Here is an 18,207-nt window from a genome sequence, read left to right as displayed (position 1 = left end):
TTTTGACCAAACCAAAGTCCACATACCCACTACATACATATCAGACAACAGACTGCAAAAAAGAGAAATGCATTCTATGCATCTTTAATTCTGCAGTGAGTTGGGCAGCTGTGGTTTTATGTTTCTTGGATTCAGTCTGGGTTAGTACCCAAACATCCCTTTCAGACTCTTCCACTTGCATCCACAGTTACACCTGCTGAATGTGATCCATCCTTTGTGGTGTTATGCAGACATTACTCTGGATACCGTGGCTCTCGACAGCCTTACTGTCTGCAGATACACAAGCGAGATGCCCACCAACAAGTTGTCCCTTTTTGAACTCTGATATGTCTCCCATTGTGTTCCGTAGATTGCAATAATTTATGTACTGCTGTGAAACTGCCCTGCTATTTCAACCTCCACACACTTCTTTTTCTGATGGAAGTGCAATCAGTGAAGATTTGCCACCAGGCCTGGCATGTATAGACGAGAAACCTCAAGCAAGTGGCGAGTGTTTGTTTCATTGTCCAACCCTTTTACTTCAGTTGCTGACCTTACTGCAGTGCATGAATGGTGACATAAATATAGGATGATTTTCCTACATGGGTAAAATTCTATAGGGCTTTCCAGGACTGGTCACTAAGCGTTTTGACAATTGTATCCTTGCTTTTTAGATATCTGTTAGCAGTTTAATATCAAGGCTTTTTCTGCCCTTTTTAGGAGGACGGCATTCTGTTCCTGTACAATGAACACACAGCCCAGCCAAGTGAAAACATAATGGACAAATGGATCCAATCCTTCACAGAGTCGCTTGTTCAGTTCTTTAAGGCTGAAATGGATGGTAGGAGTTGAGGGTTAACCAATGGTTTCTTCACTATCCTCAAAACAAGTATAGAAATGTACTTTCCTTAATATACAAAAACATTTCAGCCATAAAAGCTTTTTTTGTTGCTCATTAGGCAAAGGATTTTTGTTTTTACTTTTGCCTTGACCTTGCAGGCACTTGACTGTACAGCTATGCTTGTCCAGGTTTTTGAATCAAGCTAAATGTTTCCCAATTCAGCTTACAGACTGTACACCGTTGTGCCAAGACTTGTCAAGTTTGTTGACATGCTCACCAACTGGTACGTGAGGATGAACCGGAAGAGGCTGAAGGTACGCCCTTGCTACGTCGCAGTTTCCGTGGGATTGTGAAGATTGGGGTTGCGTAGCGCTGGGCTTCTCATGACCAGGAGTGATATTTCAATGCACGAAGTGCATCTGCAGCCTGCAGTAGAGGGTATCATGGTGGCTCAAATGGACTGTACTCATGTTCTGTGGGTCCCATTGGTGTGCAGCAGCCACAGTTGTGAGCTGTGTCCTTTCTCTGGCCCGCAGGGCGAGAGCGGGACGGATGACTGCACGCGGGCCCTGGAGACCCTGTTTTCCGTGCTCTTCTCCATGTGCAGGTTGATGGTGAGTCATGCGCGCCTTGTCATGGACGCGTGTCAGTGTTTCTGCGCACTTGAAAGATGATCTTTTTAGAGTTAAAGGCATTTTCTGTAACACTTTTAGAGGGCTTTGCTGGAAAAAACAATTCTGTGAAAGACATACGGGTATTTTATTCGTTGATTAATCATCCTCTCAGTTTTGGTTTGTCTTGTTTTATCTCGCATTGCTTTTTGGTCCCTCCTAGCTCACTGCAGAAATGGGGCCCGAGAACTGGATTGAGAAACACTATTGTAAAGGGTTAATGGACAGGCAGCAGATCTATTTAAAAGTTTCTCTCCCTCCTCAACCCAGGCTCCCTTTACACCTTTCATTACCGAGATGTTCTATCAGAACCTGAAGCACCTGATCGATCCAGCATCTGTGGAGGAGAAGGATGCTTGCAGCATCCACTATCTCATGCTTCCGCAAGTTCGGTAAGTGGAGTAACTAACTAGTGGCACGTTAACTGAGTACATGGCTGACCCTGGTTAAACTGGCTGCCTGAGCATTGCCGACCACCAAGCTCCCCACTGCTGCGAGCAGTTTGGAAAGCACGCCCTGTTCATCTGGAATCTGTCGAATTCATTCCAGTCATCCATATATCCATCTTCTGTTCCCACATATCCGTCGCAGCTCCTTACTGGAATTTCAGGTTAATTTATTTTCATCTAAACATTTTCCTTTAAAGCTAATAAGGCTGCAAAAATTGTTCCAGCCGGTGCCTCTGTAAAGCACGAGTTAGAATTGAATTCCTGCCAAAATCCGATTAAAAGGATAGTATGGAGTCCACGTTCCAATCCTCTTGGGGACTGGGGGGGGGGAAGAAAAATTGTATCTTTCAGGTTAACATGCCAGCAAAATAAAATAATTAAATTGCGTAAAATGAATCATTTTTGAGAGGAAGTGGCCTTATTCCTTGAGGCCGCGCTGAGGAGAGTACTAATTATGCCCTGCCTGCATACATTAACGGCATTATTACTCTATGGAACATTGAGTCGTAGCATGAGCCTAAACAGTGGCCTTTTATGGGAGAAGTATTACTGTGTGGATGAACAGTTAATGTCATCTTTTCAGGCTGGTGAAAATTCACTGGTGTGTTTTTAGGGTGTATAATGAATTCTAGTGAAGGGAGAGACTGGGATTCCCCATTTGGCTCCAGAATGTGATTGTCAAGTCAAATTTGAACTTAGTCTTGGGTTTAGTTTGTTTACTTCAAACAGTAAATATTGTAGCAGGAAGACTTCCAGCTGAACTGAGTACCTGGATGTAGGTGACATTATACTGGCATCTAAAGCAGAAATTGTTAAAGTCAAACCCACCAATTCATATAAAGCTAAATAAATCCCTTCAGCTTCTCAGAAGTCAGTAACCAGCATTGCTCACAGTCTATTAGATTTTAAATACTGTTCTCCAGTTGCACTACAGATCGATGTCTGGGCAGGCTGATCGGGGCGATGCTGTCCTCGTGATGGCCAGCTATCAGCTCGCTCGCTCTTGACAGTCTCGACAAAGCTGAGAAATAAATCCCAGCCAACTTTTCTCCCTCGGTTACTGGACGGAAGCCTGTTTTGTGCAGCTGAAGACTCTCGGCCTGTGTTGGTGAAAGGCTGTCTGTCCAGGCTCTGAAATACACTCAGAGGCACCCTACACACTCAGAGGCACCCTACACACTCAGAGGCACCCTACACACTCAGAGGCACTTTAACTCTGCCTCTGAAGAGGGCCCGAACATTCTGAGTTAATGTAAAAAGAACATTGGTTTGTTGAGGGTCCTTTTTTGTATTGGGTGCCTGAAACGTTGGATGGGGATAGTTCATGGGGGGCAGGGTTGCAGATGGTATGAAGGGACATGAAATTTGCCACTTGTTTCCTCCCTAGAATTGTCATGAATTTTGATTAACTGGGACGGTCAGAAGTAAACATATATTGAGTAAATGATAGCTAATTTACTGGGATTAGATTTTTTTTATGACCGCCGTTTAACCAGAGATAGTAATGTAATGTGTGTCTCTCTCTCTCACTTTCACTCTTTCATTTCCTGTCGATAGGGAGACGTTGATAGACAAGCACATGGAGAGCGTGGTGTCCCAAATGCAGTCGGTCATCGAGCTGGGCCGCGTCATCCGCGATAGGAAGACTCTCCCAATAAAGGTAAACCCTCTCTGCTGTTTCCTGCCCTCAGAATGACCGTCACGCGACCTGTGGAAGAAATTTCTCGAAGTCCGACGCTTAAGTGTTTGACAAACTTTATTATCCGATGAGCTCAAAGGGAGCAGACACTCAGCAATCATGCGTCTCGTGTTCTGCTCGTCGAACAACCAGTGCATACATCTCTTATAGCCAAAAATGCAGTCATCAGACAGTTCAAAGAAAAGGATCAGGTGTCTGTAGACACCAGGCACTTCTGCTTATTGAGGCTTGCTTATCAGCACAGAACAGGGCCACCTGAACAGAATTTTCCTTTGCAGGTTCATACTGAGTAGTTAAATTTATCCAATTACCCAATTACTTTATGTCACTCCCAGGCCATGCTGACCCGGGCCCTTGCATTATGGCAAACGTTAGTTCCTTCATAGAAAATAAAAATCCCTTTGCTTACAGTAAGCAAGCTTGCATTAGTACATTTTGCTTCATACATCAGACTGATCCAAGTGAGGTTATATTGTGTCAATTATTATAGGTAAATCAACAGCACCATTATAAGTTCTATTATTAATTACTGATTAGATATGTATGTATATATATATTTGCATAATCATGAATTTTCTATCACAGACCCTTAGAAAGGGCCCAAATATGTGAACTGTCCCTGTGATATATATGCATATTCTCGAAGATGACTGAATGCACCCACCCACCCCCCCCCCCAACTCAAGAATCTCCTCTATATTTCCATCTGTTTTCCTTGGCTGTGTTTGCCCCCCCTCCCCCAATCTGTCTCCGATTCCGACTTTGGAATTTTTTCTCATTATTATAAAACACATGCTAAGGAATATTTATGTAAAGGGGATTATGCACTGAGAGATTCTCTGGCCTTCAGAATGATTTGAAGAGGTTTTCTTTGACGTGCCGGTTTAAGATGGTTTTTGTTATTTTCAGTATCCCCTGAAGGAGGTGGTGGTGATCCATCAGGACCCAGAGGCTCTGAAAGACATCCAGGCCCTGCAGCAGTATGTTCTGGAGGTGAGTGATTCAGTAGGGCTGTAGTAGTGCATCCTTTGCCAACACCCCCCCCCTCCCCCTTCTGGTACAGTTGGGAACCCAAAGGAGGCTGCTGAGGAGAAGCTATTGATGCATTAAAAAAAATAATAATCCGAACTCGGATGCAACCGGATCAAAAAGCAACACGCATGCCGATTTATGTTTGAAGAATTCCGTTACATCCTGTTCTTTGAGGCTTAGAGATTTTAAGTTTATTAATTGTATAAGTAGGCGCAGATGATCAAAGACCAGGAGTGTGTCGCAGATTGGCGTATGAAGCCCACGACCCTCATGCACCGTCAGGTTTTCCTACGCATGAGATAATAAGGGGAAATGTGACCTTTGCTCTATTTCCGAGTGTCGACCTGCAGGAATCATGATTATGGAAAAATTCCATAAATCGGATGGGGAACTTGTCTGATTTTCCTTAAAAGGATTACAAGCACATGTTAATAATATTAAACAGCATCTGCTTGGTCCTTGGTGTTCATTGAGTGCCTTTTAATGAAACGGTCTGTTGGTAACAATGTTGCCCGTCGAATGGGGACCCGATATAGTAATGACAGTGCAGTCTATATGTGTTCCTATGGAGTCTTGGTTCGGATCGTTATGGTTCTAAGGTAACAAGTGGATTGATTTGCGTTACGATTTGAACCTTTCACCCAACATGGGTCTAGCCCAGGCGCACCAGAGACATACCTGCAAACCATGATGGCTATTGAATAACTGTCGTGGAACACTTCCGGAATATTCCATTGTATAACTGTAGTGTCAGCATATTTGTTTTCGGTTATTGGGTCTATTGCTGTTTCTCCCTCACGCCACTCTTGAATTTGTAATTATTTCTAAAGCTATACGTGAATGGAAATAGTTTGCTCAGCTCTCACATGGCTGGATGCATCTTTTGCCGAACAGTTTGGCAGGGAAGTTCTCCTTATGAAATGGAGAAAGACTCGTGGTAGGCGGTTTGTCATTCATTAAATATACGCTTTATGGCCCCTACGATACTCTGCTTGGGATATTTTTGGGGAAAACTGTTTTCTTAATTATAATAGATAACGTTTATTTAATACAGAGGAATTATACAGAAATCTGTATTTCTCTCATAAAAAGCTGTGCTCACTTATTACTTATACTTTCCGCTTCGTGTAAGAATAGTAATTTTATTAGCATGTTATAACGTTAGCATGGTGAGAGGTTGGGCGACCATTTTACCTTGGACACTAGAAGTTGTTTTTTTATTGAGTTTTTTGCTTTCTCTTTTTCTGTATCATGTATGATGTAGAAACCGTGAACTAACGATGTACCGCTGCACACTCTCGTTAAGTGTCTAGGGGCAACTGTGCTGTGAAAGGCGCTACATGCAAATTTAATTAATGAATTTAGTGTTGTGATATGAGTTAACAGAATCTCGAAATACATCATGTACAATCAGTGTTTACTGATGCTGCTGCATGTGTCCGGCACTTATTTATTTATTGTAGGACCCTGGGACTGTACACAAACTGGACAGTATTAGTATTTGGCTATAGGAAGCTCTTGACTTGTGTAAAATCAATTTTAAGTAAATCCATCCATTATCGTAACCGCTTAATCCCCACGGGGGTCGCGGGGGACCCAGAGCCTATACCAGACAATAATGCATAAAGTTGACATAGACTGAAAATATATTTAATTTTTGTCTTTCCATTTATTTAATGTGTGCTGTAGTACATATTACTAGTATAGCTTTGACTTTTCTGATTTTGCTATAAGGTGTCTTGAATGGTATGGGCAGGTAAATCTGACATGGAAAATTTGACTTGCGCAAGAGTTGGTGGAACGGATTACTTGCGTCAGTCAAAAGTTGCCTGTATGGAGAGTTGTGTGGTGTTTCCGCGAGCAGACGGACGGTCTCTGTAAGCACGGAGTAAAGCTATGTGACAGATCTAGGTCTGTTTGATGCACAGGTCTTGTGGTCCTGGGTGAAACACGTCAGCCTTTGTTTCATAGACGCGTCCCTCCCACCTGTCTCCTGTAAGTCGTATGAATTCTTCGGAACGGGATACCCCCGTTCTTTTCCCCAGAGGGATCAGCGTATCGTGATTCCCGCTCCATCCCCTCAATTAATCAGCTTATTTACTCATTAATTATCTACTGTATAGTTCATGTCTGAATACCGTGAAAGATTTGTAGGGTATTTATAGGGAAAGATGGTGCCAGCTGAATGTGCTGTTTCATGTGCTAATGATGGCGATGATTGACAAGCTATTTGGGGAGGTTGGGTCGGAACCAGACGCATTCTGACATTGACTTTGACACCCCCACGTTGACGTCTAGTGCGCCCCCATATGGCAGAAATAGCAGCCGGTCCGCTGTTCTCGTTCTCCCAGCCTCGAGCAGCGTGACCAACAGAAAGTGCTGGAAGAGCAGGCTAAAAATAGCACTTTTTAGTGCCTTGTCAGACAATGTCATCATCTCTCTGCGGTGATGCAGTGGTTCATGGACACGGTCTGCCACAGCACTGATTGATCGATCGTTTTTTTTCCCCTCTGACAAGTCAACTGGGCAGAAACCTGCACGTAGCTGTAATTATATTTCTGACAGTGTTCGTTTTTCAAAAGTAGAAACCAGCCTGTGCAGATTTAAGGGCATTAAGGCATGTATGTACAACGTGCATTCACAGACCTACATGTACCAGTCAAAAGTTTGGGTAAGCGAAGCCACCTACAGAGGAGAGTGATAGTGTTGCATCACATGACCTGGTCACCTGACCTAAACACAGTAGCGATGGTTTGGGAAGAGTTTGACCCGAGAGTGAAGGAGGAGAGGCTCCGCATATGTTGGAACTCCTTTAGGACAGCTGGAAGGGTGAGCTCCAACCCATAGAGCTGCCCACCGGCCACAATATTTTTATAATTTTACAATTATTATTTTTGGTTGCTGCATAATTCCACGTATGTTATTCTCATAGATCTGACATTTTTATAATTATTCTGAAATGCAGAGAACAGTACAAATAAAAAAAAATAAAGCAGGTGTGACCAGACTAGACTGGCACTGTATGATAATGATAAAGATTGTGTTGTGGGTTCATGGGTTTTGTATATTTATATCTTGTATGTATATTTAAATATTTATTAAAAGATCAGATTGGGACCCGGAATCGGCAGACTTTCCAACCCTCCACCCCCCCCAAAAAAAAAAAAAATCTGCCAGTATTTATAAACCGCACATTAAATCCCAACACGAGAAACCCAAGCATATCAGTAATTAGCCAGTATTGCCAAGGAATGAAACATTATGAAGTGTTATTCCAAGTTTATGCGCTGTGTAAACTGAGGTTTCTGGCTGTACAGTTTGGCCCGTCAGCATGAAAAGGAGACGTGCGTGTCATTGCTGACAGAACTGATTTTAAAAAGCATGCAGGTGTTCTCACGATCTTCATCGGCATGTAGAATCCCCTGGAAATCCACACCGTTTTGACAATCAGATGTCAATAATAATACGTAGAAAAGAGGGTGGAGATGGATCAGTTTGCTTTCAGAAGAGGAGCCTTTATGTGGTGATATATAGTTGGATAGTATTTTTCTTTCTTGTACTTTTTTTCCCTTTAAACCCCTATTGTAAATGTTGAGTGAAAGCCTGTATTTCATTTGAGCTATGCAGCGTATAAACCTTTTGAGTAATTTTATTCATTCTCCCTGCCCCCAGGAGCTTAACGTCCGGCAGCTCACCATATCGACTGACAAAGACAAATATGGTATCAGGTTGAGGGCGGAGCCTGATCACATGGTGCTGGGCAAACGCCTGAAGGGGGGCTTTAAGTCTGTCATGGCGGCCATCAAGGAGCTGAAGAGCGCCGAGCTGGAGCGCTTCCAGAAAACAGGTGCGTGCAATCTGTGCGAGCGAGGTTACATGAGGCTTGTTGAGAGCTACAGTCTCCCTGATGTGGGAGGTGGGGTCGCGGTGGAGAGTGCAGATTTTTAGCTTGCTTGCACAGGGTCTGCCTGTTTGGAGAAGCAACATGTTGACGGGCTGGTTTGTTGTTTCTGGGGACCGTCTCAAAAGGTCACTTTAGGCCCCAGAAATGTCACACCTGCCCCCCCCCCCCCCCCCCGCTTTCCCCTCAGATAGCTGGTTAGCACAACACGCTGCTTCAGCATCTCCAAATTCAGTGTCTCCCAACCTGGTCCTCTGGGATCCCCAGACAGTCCACGTTTTTTGTTCCTTCCCAGCTCTCGATAGGGAGCTTTCCGGCAGGGAGCTTGGAGGGAGCAAAAACATGCTGGGGATCCCAGAGGACCAGGTTGGGAAACAGTGTAGTGGCTGTTTGTCACCAATATGGTTCCCCATGTAAATGCATAGGGGCAAGTGGTAAATTCCATGACCTGTGAAGATCTGACAGTTGCCAAGGACTTACGAACAGCCACAGCCTTCGATCACCAAAACCAGCAACGGCTGGCTCTAATGGATGCTTTAAGGACACTCATCCTGCCATGTCCTACATACAGGCTCTGTATCACATAATGAAATTGATACATAACATTTATCTGCTACTTGAGCTGTTTTATTAGATGCTGCCTAAGTAATTATTTATTGCCCTGTTATGAGCATTTGCCTTTGCATGAGACAGGGGTTATGGGGGGAAGGTGGAGGTCTGTCTGTTAACCGCACTGGGATTGTGAAACAGAGCCCTGAATGGGGCAAGATGGGAAAACTGAGTTTCACATGTGGGTGTGGCTATGATCCATCACCTTAAGCCGTCCGCTACACTCTACAAGCAAGTCGGCTGGCTAAATTATACAAGTATTATAATCCTCGACGGTGCAGCCAGTATCGGTTATAAACAGATTTTTATGTTGGTTTTATTTGCATTGAAATGTTGGTGGTCATTTTGGGGGCCGTGTTTGATGGGTTTCTTCCTGCGGTACAGGGCCCCCAGGCACACTTAAGCTAATTGGTGTGTCTAAATTGCCTGTAGTGTATGACTGCATGCGCCTGTGCGTGTTTGTTTGCTGCATGTTGGACTCGCAATGCCGTCCAGGGTGCTCCCAGGTACCCTGTCCAGGATAAGCCGTTAAATGACAGATGGGATGGATGCTATTTCAGGTCAATACAAGTAAATGCAACCTAGTTTTTACGTTCTGCTCTGCGCATCTGAACGTCTGTCTTTTCTGATCTGTGTGTTCAATACCTGGCACTTCTTTTCATGTCCTAAAGTCCATTTCTTAAATCGTCATGTTTATTCTGTTTAAGTCTGTGTTCTCATTTGCACTATGTGCACTGTGCCTCTGCGTATGACCCAATACACCATATGTCTGATGTTGGCATTAAAAAGAACTTTGACTTTGACTTGATAGCTGGTTTTGCTTCCTCTTCCAGGTACTATCGTGGTGGACGGGCACGAGCTTCACGAGGAAGACCTCAGATTGATGTACACGTTCGACCAGACCTCTGGAACGCAGTACGAAGCGCACTCTGACGCACAGGTAGGCACAGAGATGTTCCCACATGGATGTGAGATTGAACCAGAGCAAGACGCTTGGTTTTATATTGCATTATGTGCTCATTCATTCTAGGAGATAATGATATGAAATGTGCAAATACATGCAAAAAAACATTAGTCAGGTGCCGGTCTGAGGATATGGCTCTGGTTGGGTAGGAGAAATTTTTGCAAAAAAAAATAAAAAAATCAACATGTTCAAAACGGATCAGTGTGTGTGTGTTTTTTCAGAAGATTGATCTGAATTTCTCCACCAGGTCCTCGTTTTACTTGATGTCACCCCCGATCAGTCTATGGTGGATGAAGGAGTGGCCCGCGAAGTCATTAATCGCATCCAGAAGTTGCGTAAAAAGGTATTAACAAACAAATGTGTGCGTTTAAGTTTCATATGTCATTCATGTTGAAATGTGCACAGCATTTGTGTATATTGAGTTGAAGAGTGTGCTGGGATTTTGCACGGTACTTTAAGTTGTCTGTAACCCCTCCGGTGACTTTTCCTCAGAATAACTTTTTGAAGACACCTGCTTGGGTGAAGCCCATTGTGTCGCCATGCAGATATTTTGCACGCGCCTCCAGAGCTTTAGTTTTCTTGGTGAACCCGTCAGGTTGTACAGAACCTCCCAGCTGTTGATTCCTAAGGTCCTTCTGGGTCCTCCTTGTCTGCCGCTTCTAAGAGAGCAGCTGTTGGTGATGGTGTCAGTGGTCTTGTCTCTTGTCAGTCATTCTTCTTTTTCTGGGGGGGGGAGAATCTGTGCACTTACTTGTATAAGATGTGGTCTTTTTAAGTGCTCTCCCTCTTTAATAAGCAGCCCCCCCCTTTCCCAGAAATCCCTGACTTCTTGCCATGTGTACATGTGCGAGTGTGAGATGCCGTTTAAGGCCTGGCTGGAACCTGCAGCGATTTTAACATGAGAGGGAAAGCATGTTTTAACAATTCCCTTTATGAGTCACAACGGCTGATACTGGTATGGAGATGGAACTGTACCAGCGAGAAGTGATTTAATGAGTCTGGTGCCACACACGAACCAGCCCACCCTCCCCTGGCCTCTCTTACCACTTAGTAAGATACGATAAAACCTTCCCTTCAGCTCAGTCCAGCAAGAATAAGTCTACTTTCAGCTGTATTGTCTTGTAGGTACGGCTTAGAGCAGGAAGTCCCAGACCTGTCAGTCTGATTTCATTTTCTTATGATTCGCTTTTCGCTTTTTCGCTTACTGCCTAGGGTCTGTCAGGAGGCAGCGTGAAGTGTGCATCTGTTCACCTAATTCATGTCCACATTGTCTCCACCCATTTTTCACACGCAAATGAACTGCCGCAGTGTAGGTCATACTATTTAAACATCAGTAACCAAGGCGCTAAGTGTCCGTAGGAGTTGTCATCCAGAAGATGACGGTCTTGAATCCGGTGAATGTATAAATCCCAGCTGATTCCACTCCCAACGTTCTGTGGAATGAGTTATTGTTATTTTCCAAGCCACTAGGGGTTTTAGGTTGCAGTCGGAAAGTAAGTGTCCAGGCTGTTAGGACCCGATCCGTACACGAAGTGAAAGTGAAAGTGTGTGTGTCTAGCATACAGGTATTGCTGTGGATTCCAGTGTTATCTTGATCTGTTTCCCAGGGTCACCTGGTTCCTTCTGATGAAATAACGGTGCACTATAGCTGCGAGCCTGCTGGTGAGTATCTGGACAAGGTCATCCAGATGCACGCGGACTTCATTCTGTCCACCATCAAGGCTCCTCTCAAATCATCCCCTGTGACCAGCACGGCAAATGTGATCGTGGAAGAGAAGACTCAGGTATGGGACTGAGCCTTCCTTGGAATTACAAGTTCAGTCATTTCTTCAGCAAAGGCCCTTCTTATAATAGTGGACCTTTTGCTATCTTCCTGTGTTTCAGCTGGGTGTTCCCTACACACGTCAGAGAAATGTCCAGGAAAATGTATATAATATGTATATGTGGGTTCAAATGGTCTCCAAGTTGCTTTGTATAAAAGCCTTGGATATGCACAAATAACATTAATCTCATTTTTTCAATGTTAGCTGAAGGGCTCGGACTTGAGCCTGACCATTGTGAAGGGAGCGTCCGCCCCCAGTTCCCCTTCAGGTCCTGCCTGTGCCTTCGTCAACCTGAAGCTGAAGCTGGATGGCAAAGAACAGGGTAGGTTGCTGGCCTGGGAAAACCAGAAGCAGGGTATGAGGTGTGATGTCAGCTCATCTCCCATTGGGTTTTTGTGTTTCGTAGAGGGTGTGGTCCTACTGGAGAACCCCAAAGGTGACAACGTGCTGGACATGACGCGCCTGAAGAAGGTTTGCTGTAGCATCTTTAACGTCTCAGGCACCCACCTTTCCATCTTCAACGGGAAGACAGGTGGGTCCACGACCACTGCTGTCACCCTCCAAACCGGCCGTGGTTCGGGTTCATGTCTCATATAGTCTGTTCTAGTCCAGATGGCTGTGTTGACGTGAGCCAAGGATGTTTCTGTGAGATTGGAATTTTAAGATGATTCATTGGTGATGCAATGTGCTTCTTGATTCGAGGTTTATGACTGGCAGATTTGGTTATCGGTACAGACCAGTCAGTTGTGATTGAGGTGTGCAATTGTATCTCATTGTGTGGTGGCCATTTGGATTACGTGGGTTGACATCTGAGGCAGATGGTCTACAGACTTCTGTTTGTATGTCCCACCGAGGTTGTAATGGACACAGAAAGGGCTTCTACCTGCTCTGCATCCAGCTGCAGTGGTTTTCTGTGACCATTGTGATCCTATTGCTTTGGATCTTCCAAGCAGAAATGGCTCATTGGTGTGAAGGACCTGAGGGTGGATATTGCAATGCACGTTGTGGTTGGGACAAGGTAGTTCATCAGCCTGACCTCTCTAGTCAGTTCCATGAAGATACCGCCCTCAGATGAGTCCTCAAATGTGCACCTTCTCATGCCATTTAGTAGAGCTTCATATGTGGTATTCAAGATTTTCATTGAAGTTCTTCATGAGAGCAAAGGATATGACTAAATATTGCAGCAGCTGTGAGAACATTATTAGCTAAATGCATGCATAATAATCATGGTTACTGTCATGCTTTTTATCGTGATCCAGCTGGTAGACAGCTGTATGTTTTGCCCTCAAGTTGTCATTATTAATTAATAAATGCCCAGGCATTACTGCATGGGGACCTGTGCGACCACGTTTTCTGTGACGGGTTGGGTTAAATGATTGTTCATGTTTTCTAGTAGGACTGAAATGCATCCCTGCTGGAAAAAAATCACTCATCAAATCACTCATCAGAAAATGACATAAGACAAATACATTTTAAGACTTTAAGACAGATTCATTAACATGTCTAACATGTCTTGTTAGAGATGCTAGCAAATGATTCCTTCTAGATTTTGTTTGTCTTCATGTCTTGCCTGATGAGTGAGGATCCATTATCTTAATTTTACGCATCTACCAATTTCATGAACTCCTGAATGTCCCTTTTGCACTCTTCATAAAGTACTTTGACCAGGGATTCAGTAGTCAGGCCTCAGTCTCACTTTTGAGGCCCAAGGTTCATTTCTTAACCACTAGACTAGTTGCAATTCTTCTAAGTCACTTCAGATATTTCCTGTTTTATTCTGCAGAACTAGCCAGTAAAGCTAACCTCCTCAGCCTTCGTGGACAGACACTTTGGGTGACATCAGGGGCCACCCCCCCTGCTTCTTCAAGCACTGACCCCATCATCTGCCCCTACGTCAATTTGCAATTGCTCAACTGCCGACCTGCTGGTATTACACTCTTTCCTCCCCTTACTGCACTATATTGATATTATTGCTTAAGTTTGTGGTGACTGCACTTTTATCCATCTACCCAGCTGGATTATTCATGAATTTCCATGACCTCTTTGCTAAGAATGGATTCTTAGGCCATGGAGTGGCTGTAGGAGAGCGCCCAACTTTACTGGAGCTTGCTCTTTGGCCTGTGTGGAGTGCTTCATATTTAATGAGCCAACTCTCCAGTGTCTGTACCCAACAGTGTGTCGTTTTCTTGAAGAATGCCAGTCCGGGTTGGTGGGAACTCTGCTGCTGGCGAACCCGGCGGACCAGAACGGACTGACGTACGCCGGGCTGCTTCGTGAGACCGCCAAGGTGTTTGGGCTTCGGAGTCGGAGACTCCGGCTGTACCTGGACGAGTGCGCTACCGAAGGTGAGACCCGGAGTCTCCACTTTCCATGGTTTTGTTGTGTCATACCCTTTATTTTTTTTTTAAAGGGTACAAAGACAACATTCAGTGGGTAGGACTGTTACCCGACACCAGGGCTGGGCCTCTGCTGTATGTGTGGAGTTTGCCCGTGCTCCCAGTGCTCCCTTCTGCTGTCCAGAGACCTCCTCGGCTGTTTTGTCATTGTAGATGTGGGCATCTTTGTGTCCTGAGATGGACTGGCATACCAGGGGGTGTACCCTAACTCTGCCCCATGCTACATCTGACTCCCAGACCCCTTCCATGACTCTGACTAGGATAAGGTCTTGGAAGATGGATGGTTAGAATGTAGAGTTTATTTTTGAGTATCAGAAATGTGCGGCAGGTACTTTTTCCGTGTTCCCGCCGTGAATTCCGGATCTGTGGACACTGATAGGTCTGGTCTTTCATCTCTCTAGCTCCCTGTGAAGGATCAGCATTTATATTTATAGGAGTTTGCCCGAGCTCACCTGTCGTCAAGGATCCCTGACATACAGTCTGTCGACGTCCCACTTGAACCCGTGTTGACGAACCCTTTCCCGCGATTTCGCAGTGTTCCCCGCGATTTTGCAGTGTTCCCCGCGATTTTGCAGTGTTCCCCGCGATTTCGCAGTGTTCCCCGCGATTTCGCAGTGTTCCCCGCGTCGCCTCCTGGTTAAGAAGCACAGGGAGCGCCTCGCTGTTCCACTCCAGCAGCTTCGTGTAGATGTTCGACTGAAAAATATTCAACTGAGGCTCCTGTAGCTGTAGGCGTGTGCGTCAGACGTGAGCCTGTGGGTTTGGTCGGATTGCCAATCAAAATTAATATTTTATTTATTTTCCATTTTCATTCAGCCCCCACCCACCTTGAACATACAGTATCTTGAGTTTGAATGTATCCCAGAGTTGGCGTTCATTGTTTTCACTCGGTCCCTTCACGCCAGATATTTTGTAATATTTTTATGGCTGATCTTATTTCTTCATTCAGGGATGTAACGCATCGAGAGAGAGCTTTTATTTTGGAGTTTTTACTGCTCTGATAAATCCATCTAATTGTGAAGCTTCCTTATAATAAAAATGCACTTAGTGAATCATGTCCTTTAAGGTTTTTTTTTTTTTTTTTGTCAAGCAGTATTTGTATCTGTCTAACCATCCATCTCCCACCCTCTTATCCTGGACGTATAATAGAGAGTTTGTACTTAAATGCCCCCCAGTTGTGTTTGTTTTATTGATCTGTAGCGCTGTCAGCAACCACTACTGACTAGAATGTACCCCACCCACCTAGAGAGGCATCCTCTGTCAGAACAATTTGTCTTTGGGCTTTTTGAAGATGTACTTTTGTTTTTGTCCAATAATTTGTCTTCATGAGGCTTGTGGTCTTCATAGACAGTCGGTATCTGCAAGCAGGTGTGCTAGTGTATGTTTCAAAGGAGTAAATGTAGTGAAGGATTAGAAAACAGTCATTTAATTACCTCTATAGTTTTGTATAATTCCATTGCTGCTTCAGTTTGAAGTGTTTGAAATCTTCAGATTTTCCAATGCTGTTGTTTTTCACATTATTTTCATATAAATATCTTATAAATATGTACTTCATTTGCTGTTTTAGTCTTAACCTTTTTTGTGGAGCGATCATCTTTGTTCATATTCTAAAATTTAAAACGTAATTTTTCATTCTTTTCAGAAATCTGCGACGACATCTCACTGAAGACATTAAACATGAAGACGTTGTACGTTCGAGTTCTACCCACAACGGCAGAAGCTTAAAACTATTTTTAAAAGAATAAATGTCTTTCTTATATACTGCTGAAAAAAAATATAAAAAAAAACATGCTGGGTTTAAGGGAGGACCTCATCCTGGATCATTTATTAGTTGTGTCTCATTAATTTTGCTCCTGGCCTTAAACCTCAATAAAAGAAACTGCTTCTCCCTGTCTGAGACAGACATGCACAGAATTTCAGAACATGTTGTAAAGGGCTCATTTTGACTGTGCCCAGACGATTGCTTTGGAGTACTTTGCTGTAAATGTCACACAGCTAAAAAGGAAGTATGTTCCAAAGGTTTTATAGTTCTGGGCAAGCAGGGTTAGCACTTTTCTTTTGAGGTACTTTACGTCTCTCCAACCTGCATAGAACCTAAGGGGAGTAAGGGCATATTAAACCCTCGGTTATACCCCTGATCTGGCAATGGTTACACTTGCACAAGCAGATGGGTCACCTTTCTCTCTGCCTCATAAATATGAAACCCTATATGGATCTTCCAGATTTATAATTGAATTGTATGTGTCTTGGATAAGCCAGGGCGTGTTCAGCTATAACCCCTAATGATTCATTTACAGCAGCACTTCACAATAAAATAATGCTCGAAACCATATATATATATCTCTGTCTTGTGTTCAAGGTGTGAGAGTTTTTAAATTATATTTTAAGTATGTATTTTGCGCCTGACACTGACGGGGATTTCACGTGTCTTCCTAAAGAGATGAAACGCCGCGTGTTTTGTGTATATGTGCACGTTGCTTTTCGGCACTGTGGGCTCTCATGGGGGAGCTAAAAGGGAATTCAGGAGTTCGCCAGCAGGTGGCGCTGTTACGTACCGAGCGATCGATTCTGTGATGGTGGCCGCGACACCTCCCCAGGTGCTCGTTCACTTAAAGTGTTCTGCGTCGTTTCCCTTTAAAGTGGCTAGATGTGGTTTGAAAGGAGCGTGTAAAGTGTTCTCGGTATTCTGTCACTGCTTTGTTTTCACACTGCAAGCGATGAAACGTGTCGCTCCCTTTAAGGGGACGATACACGTCAGGCAGAATTCCCTGTTTATGTGAAAAACGCACTGGATGTAACAGACATATGTAACCTTGCATTGGTGCTGCATATTTATGTTCAAAGTGCATTTGTTTGATTTCATTTTGGATACCACCTGCCTTTCGTTTCACCTCAAAAATTCCCCTCTTAAGGTCACCAGTATGTTGCATTGTTTAAAAAAAAAAAAAAAAAAAAACTATTCTGTCTCTCAGTGGCTGGATGCATGCTTGAATAACGATGACTTGGCTGGTCCTCGGAGTCATGACTGTGCGCTGCTGAGTGAATATTAAACACACCTTTGCCCATCTGCTCACGCACCGTTCAGCCCTCTGAAGGCACCTGCCGGGCCAGTGAAATGGTCAGTCAGCCATCTGCCAGCGCGTTCTGCCCGTCTCCACGCCTCCGCCATGGGAAGGAATCAAAGCCACTTTTGAGGCTTCAGACGACGCTATTTTTTTTGCTGGACTATACTGACTTGTGTTTATCGGTGTTTGATCTATGCTTTTGTTGTAAAAATTGGCTGTGTATCTCAACTTGGAGAACATCTGCGGGTGTGCTGAAGAAACCACGTTCACGCTTCGTACTGGAGGAGCCTGTGGTGATGGTGTGTGTCTCACTGGGTTAGGATGCCGTAACTGATCGGAAGGATGTTGGATCAGTGTCTGTGCTAAGCAGCAGGGGTGGAATTTGTTGTCAAGCGGCCTCAGATCTTGTGGTCGGCGAGGCCCCCCCCCCCCCGGTATACTTTTCTGAAGAAAGACAGACCAGCCTACCGGAATAATTCCCGAACTTCCCACTGATCAGTCCGGCCTGGTCAGCAGAGCGGTGTCACCATTGGGCCCCTGAGCGACACCCTTAACTCTGATTGTTCCAGGGACTGACTAAGCTGTTTCATGTTGCTTTGGATAGAGGCATCTGCTACATGAAGTAGTATATGCTGAGTAATATGTATCATACTGAGATGTTGAATTAGATGCACAATCATCTATGCTATGGTCTATCTAGTTTATTTGAAAATTAGTTGTTACTGTAACTTCTTTTAAAACATCTCATGTCTCCCTCCGCTGACAGCTACTGTGGGGA

At 44.2% G+C, this 18,207-nt stretch overlaps 1 protein-coding gene across 1 annotated transcript in view; it reads left to right on the top strand.

Annotated features, from left to right (window-relative positions):
* iars1 (isoleucyl-tRNA synthetase 1) overlaps positions 1-16,696 on the top strand; it is a 47,663-nt gene extending 30,967 nt beyond the window's left edge. Inside the window, exons 20-34 of the mRNA XM_049022081.1 lie at positions 700-820; positions 1,043-1,134; positions 1,357-1,434; positions 1,762-1,883; positions 3,498-3,600; positions 4,549-4,632; positions 8,344-8,518; positions 10,015-10,121; positions 10,393-10,488; positions 11,753-11,929; positions 12,173-12,290; positions 12,375-12,500; positions 13,752-13,895; positions 14,161-14,313; positions 16,007-16,696. Coding sequence (XP_048878038.1) covers positions 700-820; positions 1,043-1,134; positions 1,357-1,434; positions 1,762-1,883; positions 3,498-3,600; positions 4,549-4,632; positions 8,344-8,518; positions 10,015-10,121; positions 10,393-10,488; positions 11,753-11,929; positions 12,173-12,290; positions 12,375-12,500; positions 13,752-13,895; positions 14,161-14,313; positions 16,007-16,089 — 1,779 coding nt within the window. The 3' untranslated portion in view covers positions 16,090-16,696. The remainder of the gene's footprint in view (positions 1-699; positions 821-1,042; positions 1,135-1,356; positions 1,435-1,761; positions 1,884-3,497; positions 3,601-4,548; positions 4,633-8,343; positions 8,519-10,014; positions 10,122-10,392; positions 10,489-11,752; positions 11,930-12,172; positions 12,291-12,374; positions 12,501-13,751; positions 13,896-14,160; positions 14,314-16,006) is intronic.
* Positions 16,697-18,207: the final 1,511 nt, after the last annotated feature.

The sequence above is a fragment of the Brienomyrus brachyistius genome, chromosome 8, assembly GCF_023856365.1.
Source record: "Brienomyrus brachyistius isolate T26 chromosome 8, BBRACH_0.4, whole genome shotgun sequence".
In the NCBI taxonomy this organism is placed as follows: Eukaryota; Metazoa; Chordata; class Actinopteri; order Osteoglossiformes; family Mormyridae; genus Brienomyrus; species Brienomyrus brachyistius.
This window is presented reverse-complemented; position numbering and strand designations above follow the sequence as displayed.